The 17,604-nt window shown below is 41.8% G+C and overlaps 1 protein-coding gene across 3 annotated transcripts in view; it reads right to left on the bottom strand.

Annotated features, from left to right (window-relative positions):
- LOC111966109 (copine-9-like) overlaps positions 1–13,038 on the bottom strand; it is a 78,783-nt gene extending 65,745 nt beyond the window's left edge. For all 3 annotated transcript variants that reach the window (XM_070444598.1, XM_070444597.1, XM_070444599.1), the window contains exons 1-2: positions 12,770–13,038; positions 10,340–10,380 (exon numbers count right to left, since the gene is read on the bottom strand). In XM_070444598.1, coding sequence (XP_070300699.1) covers positions 10,340–10,380; positions 12,770–12,927 — 199 coding nt within the window. In that variant the 5' untranslated portion in view covers positions 12,928–13,038. The remainder of the gene's footprint in view (positions 1–10,339; positions 10,381–12,769) is intronic.
- Between the last annotated feature and the right edge of the window lie 4,566 nt (positions 13,039–17,604).

The following is a 17,604-nucleotide window of genomic DNA, read 5'->3' on the forward strand; positions in this document are numbered from 1 at the left end:
GTCAAATTTAATACAAAATTGGAATGTGCCTTTAAACAGCTTTGAAAATTCGCAGAAAATGAATGTCATGGCTCTAGAAGCTCTGATAGCTAATTGATAATGTGAGTCAATTGGTGTACCTGTGGATGGTATTTCAAAAGGCTACCTTCAACTCAGTGCCGTCTTTGCTTGACATCATGGGAAATCAAAAGAAATCAGCCAAGACCTCAGAATTTTTTTTGTAGACCTCCACAAGTCTGGTTCATCTTTGGGAGCAATTTCCAAATGCCTGAGGTACACGGTTCATCTGTACAAACAATAGTACAAGTAATAAACACCATGGGACACGCAGCCGTCATACCGCTCAGGAAGGAGAGTATTCTGTCTCCTAGAGATGAACATACTTTGTGCGAAAAGTGCAAAATCAATTCCAGAACAACAGCAAAGGACTTGTGAAGATGCTGGAGGAAACGGGTACAAAGTATCTATCTCACAGTAAAACTAGTCCTATAACCGACATAACCTGAAAGGCCCTCAGCAAGGAAGAAGCCACTGCTCCAAAACTGCCATAAAAAGCCAGACTGCGGTTTGCAACTGCACATGGGGCAAAGATGTACTTTTTGGAGAAATGTCCTCTGGTCTGATGAACAAAAATAGAACTGTTTGGCCATAATGACCATCATTATGTTTGAGGAAAAAGGGGGAGGCTTGCAAGCCAAAGAACATCATCAAACCGTGAAGCACGGGGGTGGCAGCATCATGTTGTGTGGGTGCTTTGCTGCAGGAGGGACTGGTGCACTTCACAAAATAGATGGCATCCTGAGGCAGACAATTACTGGATATTTGAAGCAACATCTCAAGACATCAGTCAGGTTAAAGCTTGGTCGCAAATGGGCTTCCAATGACAATGACCCAAGCATACTTCCAAAGTTGTGGCAAAATGGCTTAAGGACAACAATGTCAAGGTATTGGAGTGGCATCACAAAGCCCTGACCTCATCCTATAGACAATTTGTGGGCAGAACTGAAAAAGCGTGTGCGAGCAAGGAGGCCTACAAACCTGAATCAGTTACACCAGCTCTGTCAGGAGGAATGGGCCAAATGCACCTAACTTGTTGTTGGAAGCTTGTGGAAGGCTATCTGAATTGTTTGACCACAGTTAAACAATTTAAGGCAATGCTACAAATACTAATTGAGTGTAAGTAAACTTCTGAACCACTGGGAATGTGATGAAAGAAATAAAATCTGAAATAAATCATTCTCTCTACTATTATTCTGACTTTCACATTCTTAATAAAGTGCTGATCCCAGCTGACCTAAGACAGGGAAATATTTTTACTAGGATTACATTTCAGGATTGTGAAAAACTGAGTTTAAATGTATTTGGCTAAGGTGTATGTAAACTTCGACTTCAACTGTATGTACATGAAGGCAGGGTAAATAACTAGACATCAGGCTAGATAATAATAAGAGTAAAAGAACAGAGTAGCAGCAGCATATGATGAGTGTAAAAGTGTGTGTGTCATGTCGGTGTGTGTGTATGTAGTAAATGTGAATGTTTGTGGGTTTTGTTTGTATGGGACTGTCAGTGTGTGTGATGTATGTATGTATGTATGTATGTATGTATGTATGTATGTATGTATGTATGTATGTATGTATGTATGTATGTATGTATGTATGTATGTATGTATGAGTATATGGTGTCTATAAAGTCTAGTGAGTGTGCGTAGGGTCAGTGCAAGATAGTTGGTACAGATGGTTTGGGTCCCATAATTGACTATTTAACGGTCTGGCTATTTAGCAGTCTTATGGCTTGGGGGTCGAAGCTGTCTCAGAGCCTGTTGGTCTGAGAGCCTATGCGCCGGTACGGTTTGTCAGACCGTGGCAGAGTGAACAGTCTATGGCTTGGGTGGCTGGAGTCTTTGGCGATTTTTTTTAGCCTTCCTTTAACACCGCCTGATATAGAGGTCCTGGATGGCAGGGAGCTCTGCCCCAGTGATGTACTGTGCCGTCCGCACCACCCTCTGTAGCGCTTTGTGGCCGAGGGCGGTGCATTTGCCATACCAAGGGATGATCCAGCCAGTCAAGATGCAAAGAATAATTTGTCTACCCAAGTTGCCTCTGTGTTTGTAAGCATGTCAGAGGACAGTAAGATTGAGACAGACTTAGTCAAGGCAGAGCTATGAGAGCTCACAGTAGTGCCCTGTAGTCTAATTCTAAAAGCTAACAGGRTCTGCTGGAGCCATAGTTTGCTCCTAGCAGTGCAGCCCATTAAAATATATAACTCTGGTCAGTCAACAAAGTAAACAGCTATCGTGGGTGCCTTGCAGAAACAGCCTTTGAACAACAGTATGGAACGAATCATTCAAAGGAGATAATAAGTGCTTCCTTGACCTGTGGTATACCGTAGGATTCCTCCAGGATGAGACAGAAACTAGTACTCCTTTAGATTAACCTACATTTGAGGAAAGATGAGAAACCCACAGCATAAGTAGGCTTGGACGATATATCGTTTATACCGTATAATTTCAAAATGTGGTTAACTTGCCAGCTAAGTGGCTAGATGTTAACATGAAGCTTCTTGGTTACAGCAGAGACATTCAAACCCCCTCCTGGATCAAGGTCCCTGTTGACTAAATTGTTTTGTGCTTCCACAAAATAGAAATAGTGCCCCCTTGTGTGCACATTCGGTAATACCGTATCCGCCGGTAGGTACAGAAACAGTATGAACATCTGGATACCGCCCAACCATTAACCTAACTCCCAGCAGCAGATTGATTGTTTGGTTTATGGAAGGTAACTGTGAGAGGACAGCCCATCTGGTGGGATACAGCAGAGCCAAATCCAAAGGAGCTGCATGCCAACTTTTCTCCTTTGGCTTCAGGATCAGGTAACCAGGTGAACAGAACTTCAATTCAATCAGCCTTACTATCGAATCCATTATGCTGAGTGTTGAGGTAGCCAATAAAAATKTAAAAAGTTCACAATTCTATCTATTGTACAACAGAGCTTATTGTCGTGCATAAAATAGGTTGGCAAAGTAATACAAAAATACATGCAGACATGCAGACTTCCTATTAGATCTGAAAAGACACCCATCACAAGTCTAGCTTAATTAGGCTGACAGTGCATTACAGCATCCTGTCTAAAATGCATGCAAAAGGGCAAAATACCAGACAATATTCTTCACACTGTTAATTTATCAAGTTGAAATAAGTCGAGGGTACTTTTGTGGTCTATGATGAATGATCTTACATAGTCACATGGATGTTTATTACACTGTTGATTGCCATAGGCTGGGTTTTGGATTTGCATTGCAAAAATAATCACACTGGATCAGGCCTAAAACCTCCTTGCTTGTGGGCATTGCATAAAAGCTGCTTGCTATGAGGAACACAGGAAGATGGAATGAGGAACCAAAGAGAGGAGGAATATGTTTGCTTGGCATACAGAGGGAGAAATTATTCACCCACAAACACATCAAGCCGGTCACGGATTGAGGGCTACGCTGCAGGTTTCAGGACTCAACTGGCAGAAATCCCCCCTAAATCTCTCTCGCAGCAATTTAGGAGAGGGAGGATAGGGTTTAGATCCCGGCTAATCTATTGGGGGGGGGCCTGACCCTGAATTAATCATAAGTCTGGAACACCCTAAACCCTAGCAGGGATCTGGTTTAACAAGGTCACATAGAAACACCACCAGTCTGCACACATAGGGACAATGGCAGCTATGAGTGACACTTCTGAGTCCTTATAGTTGACACATCGCAACCTTGAAACAGAGGAGACACACACTAGGGCTGACCCCATTTAGTTGACTGGTCCATTGTTTGTTCGATAGGCTGTTGGTCGACTGAGATTTCTTTAGTCGGGCAGTAGCATAAAATAGAAATCACGGTGTACAAGACCTGTCTGATGTGGCTCCTGTCTGAGTGGACTGATCCACTGTGGAGGCCTGTCTGAGTGGACTGATCCACTGTGGAGGCCTGTCTGAGTGGACTGATCCATTGTGGAGGCTGTCTGGTGGACTGATCCACTGTGGAGGCCTGTCTGAGTGGACTGATCCACTGTGGAGGCTGTCTGAGTGGACTGATCCATTGTGGAGGCCTGTCTGAGTGGACTGATCCACTGTGGAGGCTGTCTGAGTGGACTGATCACTGTGGAGCCTGTCTGAGTGGATGTGATCCACTGTGGAGGCCTGTCTGAGTGGACTGATCCATGTGGAGGCTGTCTGAGTGGACTGATCACTTGTGGAGGCCCTGTCTGAGTGGACTGATCCATTGTGGAGGCCTGTCTGAGTGGACTGATCCACTGTGGAGGCCTGTCTGAGTGATCTGATCCACTGTGGAGGCCTGTCTGAGTGGACTGATCCATTGTGGAGGCCTGTCTGAGTGGACTGATCCATTGTGGAGGCTGTGGGTATGGCATCAGTCTAAGACATTTGCTACTGAAATTGTATATGGTTATATTACGTAAACAATAAACATTAATAAAAATTATATAATTATATAACAAATGCGCAACTGAGAAGATACATACAGGTCAATATCCAGGTTAAGGCATTGTGTTGGAAATGGACTGGGAGTATAGACGGATATCTTGGTCTACAGTCAATGGACAGTCAGTTCTTTAAAACCTCAGTTAGATAACATTTGTCGTAAAGGACCAGTAAAATAACCAGTAGCCCAACTTCTTTTAAATCATAAACCACATTGCTGATGGCAGTAATGTTATGTGTCACCTGTAAGGTAGTTCTAAGTGTAGTATGCATATATACGGCTGCCAATGAGAGGGTGGCTTAGGTGGCTTGAAAGGGTACATTTTAGCTGTGTCATGATTCTAAAAGAGAGGAGAAATTCTTACCTAAAAGAACCATGGTAAACAATGATTAATGATAGTTAGTGTGGGTGAAATTGCAGCTTTTATATTCATCTGCTGGGGAGACCTATACAACTCCTATTCAAATATGACCTTTTTGAAAAGCTCCTTGAGTGGCTTAATAAGATTTAATAAATGAACGTACAAAATTACGATCTTAATTACACCCACGGCAGGGACTGGCGTTTCCAAGCCTCAATCAGAGAGTATAACTTAATGGATGGAATAATGGGTTTGTGGTAGGTATTGGACCTGCTTAAATTACTTTTCGGGGAATGATCTCAGCAGGGAAGTAGTCCTTGGGTAGCTTCCTTTCTAAAATGGACTGAGAAGGTTATGCACATTGGAGGAAATAGGTTTTTCACACTGCCTACATTTGTCTCTTATCCAGAGCGACTTACAGTACAAATTACAGTAACGTGCCTTGCTCAAGGGCACATTGACAGATTAGTTAACTAATCGGGGATTCGAACCAACGACCGTTCGGTTATTGCCCAATGCTCTTAACCGCTTACTACTTCATATTCAGGAGTCTGGTGGTTCTGCATCGGTGTGGGGGTTCAACTACTTGAGTCATACAGATCAGCTATTGTAAGCTATGGAAAGCAATTGTCTCATTCTGGACAATTTACTATTATGCAAAATGAGACTGATGTCATGTTTAACTATTTTGGAGAGAGATTAAAGCACTATCATTTTTACATTTAGTAGACACTCTTATCTAGAGCGACTTACAGTAATGAGTGCTTACATTTTTGTACTAGTCCCCCATTGGAATCGAAACCACAACTCTAGAGTTGCAAGCAACATGCTCTACCAACAGCCACACAGGGACCTCCAAAATGCAAAGAAGTGCAGTATACAGAACAGTGTACGCTCTAAAACAAAGGACATATCGCATACATCACATTATGTATATCGCATGCCAATCAAAGAGATTATGCTCGGAACTCAAATTTTCTTTTCAGGATCCAATTCTAAGAAGCAATCACAATACGGAATGGATTTCAGTGAGAGGAATTTGTGAGAGCAGTTTTTATCTCCTCAAGGGTAGTCCATGCTTGGGTTAAAGGTCACACATGCCTAGAATATATTTAGGTTAGCCTGGATCATACGGATATAAGGAGTGACTATGAGTCAATGGGAAACGTCCTCTCCACCAAACCCCTAGTTAAGTTAATCAACCTCCATACAAATTCATGTGCATCTTGGTGGAATTCATACAACACTTTGACAGCACTGTCCATGACAGACAAAAGGCCATGGCCAATAACATACTGTACTCTGAATAACTGAAACAGTTTCTGGTTTCTAAAATAGACTCATGAACACTAGGGCTGTCCCCGACAACAACAAAAAAATGTTGGTCAACCGAAAGTCGTCTATTCTTTCGACCAATCGATTGGTCAACATTTTTAAATGTGTATTTTTTTCCCATAAGGTGTGTTTTTTTTTTAAACACACCCTATGTGTTATAATAGAATCAACTATGAGCTTGTCTGATGCTTAAAGCACACCGTTTGATGAAATAAGACGCAAATGACTCAAGAGGAAGCCAGAGATTAAAAAACCTTAACCTGACCTGACCGTCCTCCTCTCGCTCCTGCTGGCTTTAGCAGATTCTACCGTTACTCTCCTGAAGTTACCGGTAATAGGCGAGGATTTGGCAATCTTTCTCGTGTGGAGCGCCAATTTACAGGGCTTTCGGAAAGTATTCAGACCCCTTGACTTTTTCCACATTTTGCTACGTTACAGCCTTATTCTATATATATATATTTTTTTATCCTCATCAATCTACACACAATACCCCTAATGACAAAACAAAAAAACAGGTTTATTAAATGCATTAAAAATAAAAAACTGAAATATCACATTTACATAAGTATTCAGACCCTTTACTTAGTACTTTGTTGAAGCACCTTTGGCAGTGATTACAACCTCAAGTCTTCTTGTATGACGCTACAAGCTTGGTACACCTGTATTTGGGAAGTTTCTCCTATTCTTCTTTACAGATCCTCTCAAGCTCTGTCAGGTTGGATGGGGTGCATTGCTGCACAGCTTTCATCAGGTCTATCCAGAGATGTTCAATTGGGTTCAAGTCTGGGGTTTGGCTGGGCCACTCAAGGACATTCAGAGATTTGTCCCGAAGCCACTCCTGTGTTGTCATGGCTGTGTGCTTAAGGTCGTTGCTCTGTTGGAAGGTGAACCTTCGCCCAAGTCCGAGTTCCTGGGCGCTCTGGAGCAGGTTTTCATCAAGGATCCCTGTACTTTGCTCCATTCATCTTTCCTTCAATCCTGACTAGTCTCCCAGTCCCTGCCGATGAAAAACATCTGCACAGGCCTCCCGAGTGGCGCAGCAGTCTAAAGCACTGCATCGCAATGCTAGAGGATACACTACAGACCCAGGTTCGATCCCAGGCTGTGTCGCAGCTGGCCGTGACCGGGAGACCCATGAGGCGGCGCATCGTCCAGGTTAGGGTTTGGCCGGTGTCTGGGCACACGCACGCTGACTTCGGTCGCCAATTATATGGTGTTTCGTCCGACACATTGGTGTGGGTGGCTTCCGGGTTAAGTGAGCAGTGTGTCAAGAAGCAGTGCGGCTTGGCAGGGTCGTGTTTCGGAGGATGCATGGATCTCGACCTCTGCCTCTCCTAAGTCCGTACAGGAGTTGCAGTGTTAGGACAAGACTAACTACCAATTGGATATCACGAAAAAGGGGTAGAAAGTACCAACTAAAATACAAATATTTGTACCTGTAATAAAACTATGGGAGATGGCATCAAGAGAGTAGTGGCTGCTGCACTCTGGTAAATGGTGTCAACATAGTTAAGAACTGTCAGTTACCCTTCCCCAGATCTGTGCCTCAGCATAATCCTATTTCGGAGCTCTACAGACAATTCCTTCGACATCATGGCTTTTGCTCTGACATGCACTGTCAACTGTGGGACCTTATATAGACAGGTGTGTCTAAATCATGTCCAATCAATTGAATTTACCACAGGTGGACTCCAAGTTGTAGAAACATTTCAAGGATGATCAATGGAAACAAGATGCACCTGAGCTCAATTTCGAGTCTCATAGCAAAGGGTCTGAATACTTAAGTAAATAAAGATATTTATGTTTTTTATATACTTTTGCAAAAATTTCCCAAAACTTTGTTTTGCTTTGTCATTATGGGGTGTTGCGTATTGATTGATGAGGATGTTTTATTTATTTAATCCATTTTAGAATAAGGCTGCAACGTAACAAAATGTCAAGGGGTCTGAATACTTTCCGAATGCACTGTAGATATGCTACTGCTCGACTAAAAGAAAACTTGATCGATCAACAGCCTGTCGACCAAACAATCGACCAGTCGAATAATTGGGGTCAGCCCTAATGMACATAACATTTAAATAGCATAAAAACACACACACACACAYGCACACACACCACACAACATAAAGCACTTAGACACACATGGGTAATTGCACAGGTACATAGACAAAGCATAAGGTAATTCAATCATGGACACACGCAGGCAACAATCTATTTAACTTCTCATAGCAAAGAGAGCCCCGGCAAAGAATTGGTACAAGAACAAAGTTATTATGTCTGAACCATCTATTACTATGAGTTCAGAGCATATTCTTCTATTTACACAAAACATGCACACAAACACACATGCACAAACACACATGCACACAAACACAAAGCAAGTGTAATCTATGTGATTGGTTAGTTGATAGCACAAACTAGAAGAGGAAAAACATCCATATCACATTTCACATTCTCAACTAGTTGTAGATTAGGCAGTGCACCTGCACCAGCGGCCTAAATCAATTAAGGACCACTAAACTCATAATCAAAGACCCCAATCTCTGAGTACCTTGGCGGGGCTGTTCCTGTTGCTAATGTGCACCTTCATCAGAGCCCCATGGTGTCTCTGTTTCTGTGGGATTGCTGTTGTGACATCCAGCCCCCTGAGCCCTGTCCTGTCAGCTCAAAGCTGTCACTCTGTTCTGACCCCAACCTGTAGTAGCGTTCACCAAGCAACACTAGAGCAGGAACCATTTCTGCATTGTATCAAGCATTTGAAGAACGGAACAAGATATAGCCCAAGTAGAGGGTTATTTCATTCCTGAGTTCCAAAGGGACCTGTACAGTTTATAAGTCGAGTCCCACCGCAAAGAGCAATCCGACACTCAAAACAAAGTGAAATGAGAGGCCAYGAACAGGAGTAAAAACAAATGTCTAAACATGAAATAGATCACAGCCATGTAATTGTAGAGTTGGGCCAACTTGTAGAATTTTTWATATTGTTCTAATTTTAGACATTTAGTTACATAGCATTGTTTAACTATCCCCCATGCAATGTTAGTGGAGCTAACATGGCGGCCATAGACTGTTGTAGTGTCATGTAAATCCATCATAATGCAGAAACACCAATGTCCTACCGATAATAATTGTAATTCAATGGGATCGCTATGGTCCCAACTCTCTAAATACATGGCTCTTGATCAGATCAGAAACTCTTCAGTCAAACAGATAACACCGCAACTGTGGTTGTATTTCTTAGACCAAATCTTTAAGTCAAGCAGAACCTAGTGAAAAACTAAGATGTAGAGAGCAGATAAGATAATGTCACGACTTCCGCCGAGTCGGTCCCTCTCCTTGTTCGGCCGGTGTTTTGGCGGTCGACGTCACAGACCGTGGACCACTGATCCATTTTTCATTGGTTTTGTCTGGTCTTCCTTCACACCTGGTTCCAATCCCATCATTTACATGTTGTGTATTTATTTAACCCTCCGTTTCCCCTCATGTCCTTGTCGGAGATTGTATGTTTGTGTATTATGTGTTGGTGCGCGACGGGTTTTGTACCCACTTTTTATTATTTTGGTTTTGGAGTTTTGTGAAGCACTGATTAAAACAACTCCGTTTACACCAAGTTCGATTCTTCTGCGCCTGACTTCCCTGCCACCAACACGCACCCGTTACAGGTAACCTATCTGACTTTGAAGACCAACAGATAGGAGTAAATGCTGAGTAAAACAGATGTTAAAACTGACTATGAACCTGTGACGTGTAATCTCTGTAATTTTTCCAATGTCATCATATTTCAAATCTCAGAAATGACAAATGTTTGTAACCATTCGAATAGCAAAAGACGCTCCTCAGTCTTCAATCAGCTGTTTTTAAAAATGGTTATGGAAGTTTTATTTTCATGACAGTCTTCATCCATAACTGTTGGTTACACAGTTATACAGTAACTGTACAAGCCCTATTTCTGTGTATCTGGATAAAACAAACGGCTTTATAAAAGAATGTGCTTAATGGAATGTTCATAACATCCAGTCCCTGAATTTTTTTGAAAGAAATGACAGAACTCTGAACAAAACCAATCAATTTACTGGAGTATATTCTGGAAAGACGGGACATATGCATGCATGGAATCCCACACATTCTTATCATTGACTGAAAAAGATGCAGGAGATGGACACATACCAGGATCAGACTTGGAGAATGTGTCCACGTGCAGAAGATCCCTATGGAAATAACATACAGGGGAAAGAAAGGGGGGGGGAGAACTATTTTAAATCAGACTTTTCTTTTCTCAACATCAATTCAATGTCACTGCAGCAGTGCAGCACCCACTTGAATATTTTTCTATGAAGTCTTTGTTTGCTTGTTAGTACATAATTTCTCATGGAAAACACCTTGACATTAAACACTTGTTATTTTCCCTCATCAAAACAAAATGTATTACATACAGGTAACTGCCAAAAGAATGGAAAAACCAACAAAGTGTCTTAATAGGACATTGGACCACCACGTGCTGCCAGAACAGCCTCAATGCACCTTGGCATCGTAGATTCTCCAAGTGTCTGGAACTCTATTGGAGGTATGCGACACCATTCTCCCACGAGAAAATCCATCATTTGGTGTTTTGTAACATTGTCACATTGTCACATCCAACTCTTTCCTCCGCTGATGAGAACAGTCTCCTGGGATCATTTCTATATTGTCAGTATTTGAGTGACTGCCATTGGGTTCATGGTTCATATTATATCAAAGGGGAAACAACTATTCCCCATGAAAGAAATGGCAAAGACACTGGGTCTCTGTCGAGCTCTGGACCAGTGAGCTAAGGTACATTTGTCCCACAGCTGGGATGTTTTCCAAAGGTCTTCCTTTTAGGTTGGCAGTTTGCCAGGTGCAAAAAACACATAAAGGAAATGGGTTGTTGAGAGGCAGACAAATTAAATCAATGCTGTGCCTGATTGTGTATTCTCCTAKCAATGTTCTATTAGATATGATAAGAGGAGACGTTGCAGATGTGTCTCACAGAGAACGATCCTCTTGTTTCTAAGCATTGAGGAAATCCAAAATTAAGGCTTAGTAATCTCCTAGGAGGCACCAGCAGCCGATCCATTCATTATTCAGGGTCAGGGAGGATTATTGTTTGGTGGCTGGGGTTGTGACCATGGATTTCTGACCATCAGATATTTTCTTTTAGGACAGATAACACAAAGGCCACTCAGCCAATAGTGTATAATTGCACAGCATGAGGAAATGTTCTTAATTCGCTCTTCAACAGAGACACTGACAGCCACCACAATCCCAGATCCACATTCTCAATTTTGATCAACAAATGTGAGACTTGAAATACAACCGCAGTATGACATTCTCTGTCTGTATCAGATATGAGGACTGTAACCTGGCCAGTAGGATGAGTTGCTACAGGTTAGTGACAGGGGTCTCAGGGACCATTGAACAGACTGAAGGGACAATACTGCTAACAGTCTACATCCCTTTTTCATGTAGGATATAGACTTACTTGACAGTTCATGAACACACATCACTGGTCAAAGTGTTAGAGGCCCCTTGTAAACTCAAGTTAGTTTGTCAGATGCCTTGTGAAACCTCTATATGTGCTGTTGGTTTTGTATAGTAGTACCGTAGGTTACGCAACGTCAACATTTATCTGTCTCAGTGTGATTCGCCACTGACCTTTCCGGGAAATAACATGTCTGAAAACAAACACATACTGCTGTGGAAAACACTGGAATGGGCTGAGAACTAGAGAGCTGAACATTTGTCACATTTTGTCTCCCAAAAACAGTTAGTCCATTTTGTTTCCTGAGCTATAACATACTGTACTGACCTGTATAGATCATATTGGACCTGCCGTTGTATGAATTTATTTCTACATCGATTGCCATGTTAAATAACCCACTGATTTCAGATTATATACAGTGCCAGGGCATTTATGCACACTGCAAACTGATGTGATTAAACATTTGACTGTGAAAAGGATGCCAAGGGGGCAACAAGAGGCAAATGTGCTATTGCGGGCTGCGTGCAGAGGTACGTAGAGGAGCTTGCTTATTATTGAAGTACTGTATTTAGTGAAGGACATAATGGCAGAAATGTTCATGAAGACGATTAGGTGCAAAATGTGGGTATATACACTCCACACATGTAGAGTAGCCAAGCTCTATTGTGTTTAGGCTATACCTGCTTGAGGTGATTAATCAATGGCCACACCACAACATTATCCAGTCTTGGTGCCTGGCACCTCTATCACTGACTACACAGGGCTGATGTACAGTCAGTCACATCTTGGCACACCTTCGAAGGTGTATCAGGAAAGAGAATAATAAGTATGCAAGAGGTGAAACAATAGTTATCATATTTCTACTGGATGCTTGAGATTCAAAAAATGTTAGAATGTTGACTAAATTAAGAGATATCTAACTTGGTATGGAAACTTAAGTAACTTGTTAACACATAAAATGTGCTCTAAATAATGATAATCAAATATTAGCACACATCTCATCTGCATGTTGTGAAATAATTTCAATACAAGACCTTTCACTTTATAGAAGACATCGTCCTGTAATTTTACATTTCATCATACATTCATGACCTTACCTGCATGACACGGTAACTTCTATTTTAGTAGCAGGAACGATGTTGTTCAGCGGATCGAAATCCCCTATTGATGCCATCATCCCGACTCTGAAGTTTCTCTTTAAATTTGCACGTGTCAAGCTATTCTGGTGAAATATCTCAAGAATATTATCGACCATTAAAAACTTAAATCAGACCACAAGTTAGCGGTAGAGACATATCTGTCTTCATTGAGTTTTGGAAAGAAACGCGTCGTAGATTAAAATACATTGCATTGGAGAGAAAAGCAATTTATCCTTTACGCCACGGTGTAGCTTAGAGGAAGACTGAAGCGCGTGCCTCTCGGTACCGATGGATTCCCTTCAATTTATATTCTTCCAGTGCTTTCGACAGGTGGTGTTAGAAGCACGGTATGCACTTTTGCTGAAGGTATTTCTTTGGAAAATATTGTATTATTTGTTTCTTTCGCCGATATCATTTCAAGCTTGAATGCGTTTGTTTATTTTATATATTTATTGTTTCACACATTTTAATATTATTGCATTGATTGACACGAACAGACAGTCGTCATTGTATCCTGTATAATTAAGCAACAAAGGCATATTAAAATTTTGGTTATTTTTGTCCTGGAAACAGAACTAAAATAAGTCTAATTCTGAAACACATTTGTTCATCTGAGAACTTATTATTTAGTAGCTTGAATTATTTATAATTTCCCTCCACCAAAACAGGCCACCTAGTCTGTGTTTATACAGGCAGCCCGGTTCTGATCTTTTTACCACTAATTGGTCTTTTGACCAATCACATCAGATCTTTTCACATGAGATCCTTTACAGAGCTGATCTGGTTGGTCAAAAGACCAACTAGTGAGAGAGAAAAAAATCTGAATTAGGCTGCCTGTGTAAATGTAGCCCCAGTAATGCAGACTGTGCGTTTTCCCAGTGGGTTGTTTGTATAGGGTTAGTGTTCACTCACGGCCATATCTCCATGATACAGTGCGTGTTTACCGAAGACAGACAGAAGACACACGAAAGACAGAGGCGACTGACTACCTGTGCTAATTAGCTATCTAGCATGCTCCAAACACCTGTTAAAACAGTCTACAGTAAATGTTTATTTTGCATTTGTGAAATTATTTTGATGTGATATGAAAGTATGTTTCTAGAACCATATCACAATTGAGAATCGATTCGCGTTTAGATGGAGTATTTGGCTGTTTTGAGTCCCAGAGCCAGTCTACCTCTGAAAATAACATTCCACTGGGCACACACTGGTTGAATCAATGTTGTTTCCACGTCATTTCAACAAATTTTAGTTGAACCAACGTGGAATAGACGTTGAATTGACGTCTGTGCCCAGTGGGATATAAAGTCATTGGACCTTGAGGATTAACAGAAGGCTTGCCTACATTCCTTAAGAGTACATTCTTGGGCTAAGGCAACCTAGTCTCAGAGGTAGTTAGAGTTATGGATCAGTGGAATTCACTATAATCATGTTTGCCTTTTTGCTGCTCACACCAACTCCTTGATAAACAAATACATAAACATGTCTCAGTAAGATGGGTTTAATTGAATCCAGCCACTTTTTTGACAGTAGGTTGTTTTTATAATCGGGTAAGATTGCCTCAGGGACAGCAAACGTTAGAATGTAAACCCACCCTACTTGACTTGGGTTGCATTATGCTAAGTAAACTGACACTGGGAGGGGATGGAGCTTGAACTGAGAGAGGATGACTGGCAGAGAGAAGGCCCAGTTGTGTGTGTTCTGTTCTTACCAAATCCTTTGCCCCAAGGGAACCCAAAGGGAAGGTTTGAGGATGAAAATAAAGGGAAGGTTTGAGGATGAAGATAAAGGGAAGGTTTGAGGATGAAGATAAAGGGAAGGTTTGAGGATGAAAATAAAGGGAAGGTTTGAGGATGAAAATAAAGGGAAGGTTTGAGGGTGAAGATAAAGGGAAGGTTTGAGGGTGAAAATAAAGGGAAGGTTTGAGGGTGAAAATAAAGGGTAAGTCTGAGGATGAAGTTAAAGGATGAAGTTTTTTTAACCTTTTATTTAACTAACATATTTTTACCTTGGCAGTTCAGGGATTTGACCTTGCAAACTTTTGGTTATTAGTCCAATGCTCTAACCACTAGAATACCTGCCGCCCCAGCTAAAGTGGGTTTTGAGGATGAAGGTAAAGGGAAGGTTTGAGGATGAAAATATATGGTAAGTCTCAGGATAATGTTTTTAAACTAGGAAAGTCAGTTAAGAACAAATTCTTATTTACAATGACTGCTTACTGGGGAACAGTGGATTAACTGCCTTGTTCAGGGGCAGAACGACAGATTTCTATCTGTGTCAGCTCGGGGATTCAATGCAGCAACTCTTTTGGTTACCGGCCCAAAGCTCTAACCACTAGGCTACCTGCCACCCCAAAGATAAGGATAAAGGTAAGGTTTGAGGATGAAAATAAGGTTTTCCAGAAGCACTGGCTGCAGGAGGGGGACAAAACGAATCACATCCATCATTAGAGATGATGCGTTTCCCTGTATGAGTTATTTATTTTTGAAGTAGCCGAGTGTTCAAACAAGGAACACGAAAACAATTTAGTTCTCACTTAATCAATTACAGAGAGATGTAGTGAGCAGTGTTGTTGAGATGATTCACTGCTACAAGCAATCAGACAGACATAATCAATTAGACCTCACTAAAATAGGAAAATAAGAGACTGAAGATAAACCTCTGACCACCCGGACCCATTTAATGACATACACAAACAAGAGGACATATTGTTGTATTCAATAGAATAATAATACACTCCCTCATCCTTAGTCCACTTCAGCTCTAATTGACAGTGAATGTGATGGTATCTTTGCTCCGGTCGCTGACGTGAGCAAATGAAGACGGATAGATGTTATTTATACCTGCTGGCTGTGTGCATTTTTCTGGAGGCACACTCAATTTGGCAGCTGATCATGCAAAAATTGAAATTCTTCACGCCAAAAAAATTAACTGAGGGAGAGAGCGAAAGAGAGAGAGAGAGAATGACAGATTAGGGTAGGGTAGTAAAAGAGGGAGAGGACATAGTTACCTGCCCATTTTCCACTTTTTCTCTTTTTTTGGGAGCCTCTATATCTTGCAGGGTGACAGAATGATAAACTCTGCTTTGGCCTCACTGGCTACATCTGTCTGCTGGGAGATTTAATTGTCCTCCGGGTGGATTCCTGTTTAGTTTTCCTCTCACAGACCAGGGGCTAGCAAGGGAAGAGAACCCAGGACCTCTCACAGACCAGGGGCTAGCAAGGGAAGAGAACCCAGGACCTCTCACAGACCAGGGGCTAGCAAGGRAAGAGAACCCAGGACCTCTCACAGACCAGGGGCTAGCAAGGGAAGAGAACCCAGGAGTTGAAAGTTATTGTCAGTACACCTGCAAACAAAGGGCTGGTGGGGTTCTTATACCCCTGAGATGCCAGTGCACCAGCTACTTCTTAGCCCTGACAGAGGAGGTAAACAATGTTCCACAGTGGCCTAATACCCCATCAACACTGCAGGGAGAAAGACTATCCCTGGCCCTTATTGTCCTCATCATCCTGTGCACTCTTGCAATGCAACCGTGTCCATAATAGAAGTCTTGCTGGAGTCAAATTATATCATACTGGCTACATGGGCAGTTGTCAGCTCAGAGAATAGCCTGGAGCGCTCATCAGTTAAAGTCACTATTCATCACGTTATATCATATATCTGTTCCCAAACACCTACCCACAGATGTTTTAGGGCTTCAATCCAGCTAAATGTCTAGTACCGATTATGCCCGTTTGGATGCTCAAAATAGGGCACTCCACTACAATCTCCACAGGGTAGATACTGAAGTACACACACACACACACACACCCACACACCCCCCCCCCCACACACACACACACACACCCACACAACAAGGTAAGGTGCAATCAGGCATGAAGTATATAATGAGCAGGACTGAGAGTGGGGCTTGTGAGTCAGAATTAATGAAGCAATGTACAAATGCAAAGTTCTGTTGGCTGCACTGGGTTCTGTTGGCTGCACTGGGTTCTGTTGGCTACACTGGGTCCTGTTGGCTACACTGGGTCCTGTTGCCTGCACTGGGTTCTATTGGCTGCACTGAGTTCTATTGGCTGCACTGAGTTCTATTGGTGGGCGGGGGCCTTTCTGGCTTACTCTAGTTATTCATAAGACAGTGCCACCCCACTAGGCAAAAACTGGTTGCATCATAGTTTCCACATCATTTCAACAACAAATATTACGCTTTTTACCCATCTGCTAACCGAAATCCAATGACGCAGTGACATTTGTCGGTTGAATTCACGTTAGTTGACATCTCAACCAAATGTAAACCTAAATTAGACGTTGAAATTACATCTGTGCCCAGAGGGACAGGCACTCCCACACAGAACCTAGATTCCATAATCCTCTAAGAACCGTCTCAACCCCCCCACCCCCATCACTGACAACATTGTGTGCGTTTAGCAAAGGAAAACTAGCGCCGATTCCTAAATCAAGTGTCAATCCCACACACACACCCACATTTTCAAGTATTCTATGCTGAAATAAGTTAGCAATTTATTGCATTATAGAATGATTTGATGCCATTCACAGCATGATACTGGAGTGGGAAACCTTTGATGGTATATCTATCTACAGTGCATTCAGAAAGTATTCAGACCTCTTACCTTTTCCCACATTTTGTTACAGCCTTATTCTGAAATGGATTACATTTCAAAAAATCCTCATCAATCTACACACAATACCACATAATGACAAAGTGAAAAGAGGTTTTTAGACATGTTTACAAATGTATTAAAAACAGAAATACCTTATTTACATAAGTATTCAGA

This window comes from Salvelinus sp. IW2-2015, linkage group LG7 (assembly GCF_002910315.2).
Source record: "Salvelinus sp. IW2-2015 linkage group LG7, ASM291031v2, whole genome shotgun sequence".
Classification (NCBI taxonomy): Eukaryota; Metazoa; Chordata; class Actinopteri; order Salmoniformes; family Salmonidae; genus Salvelinus; species Salvelinus sp. IW2-2015.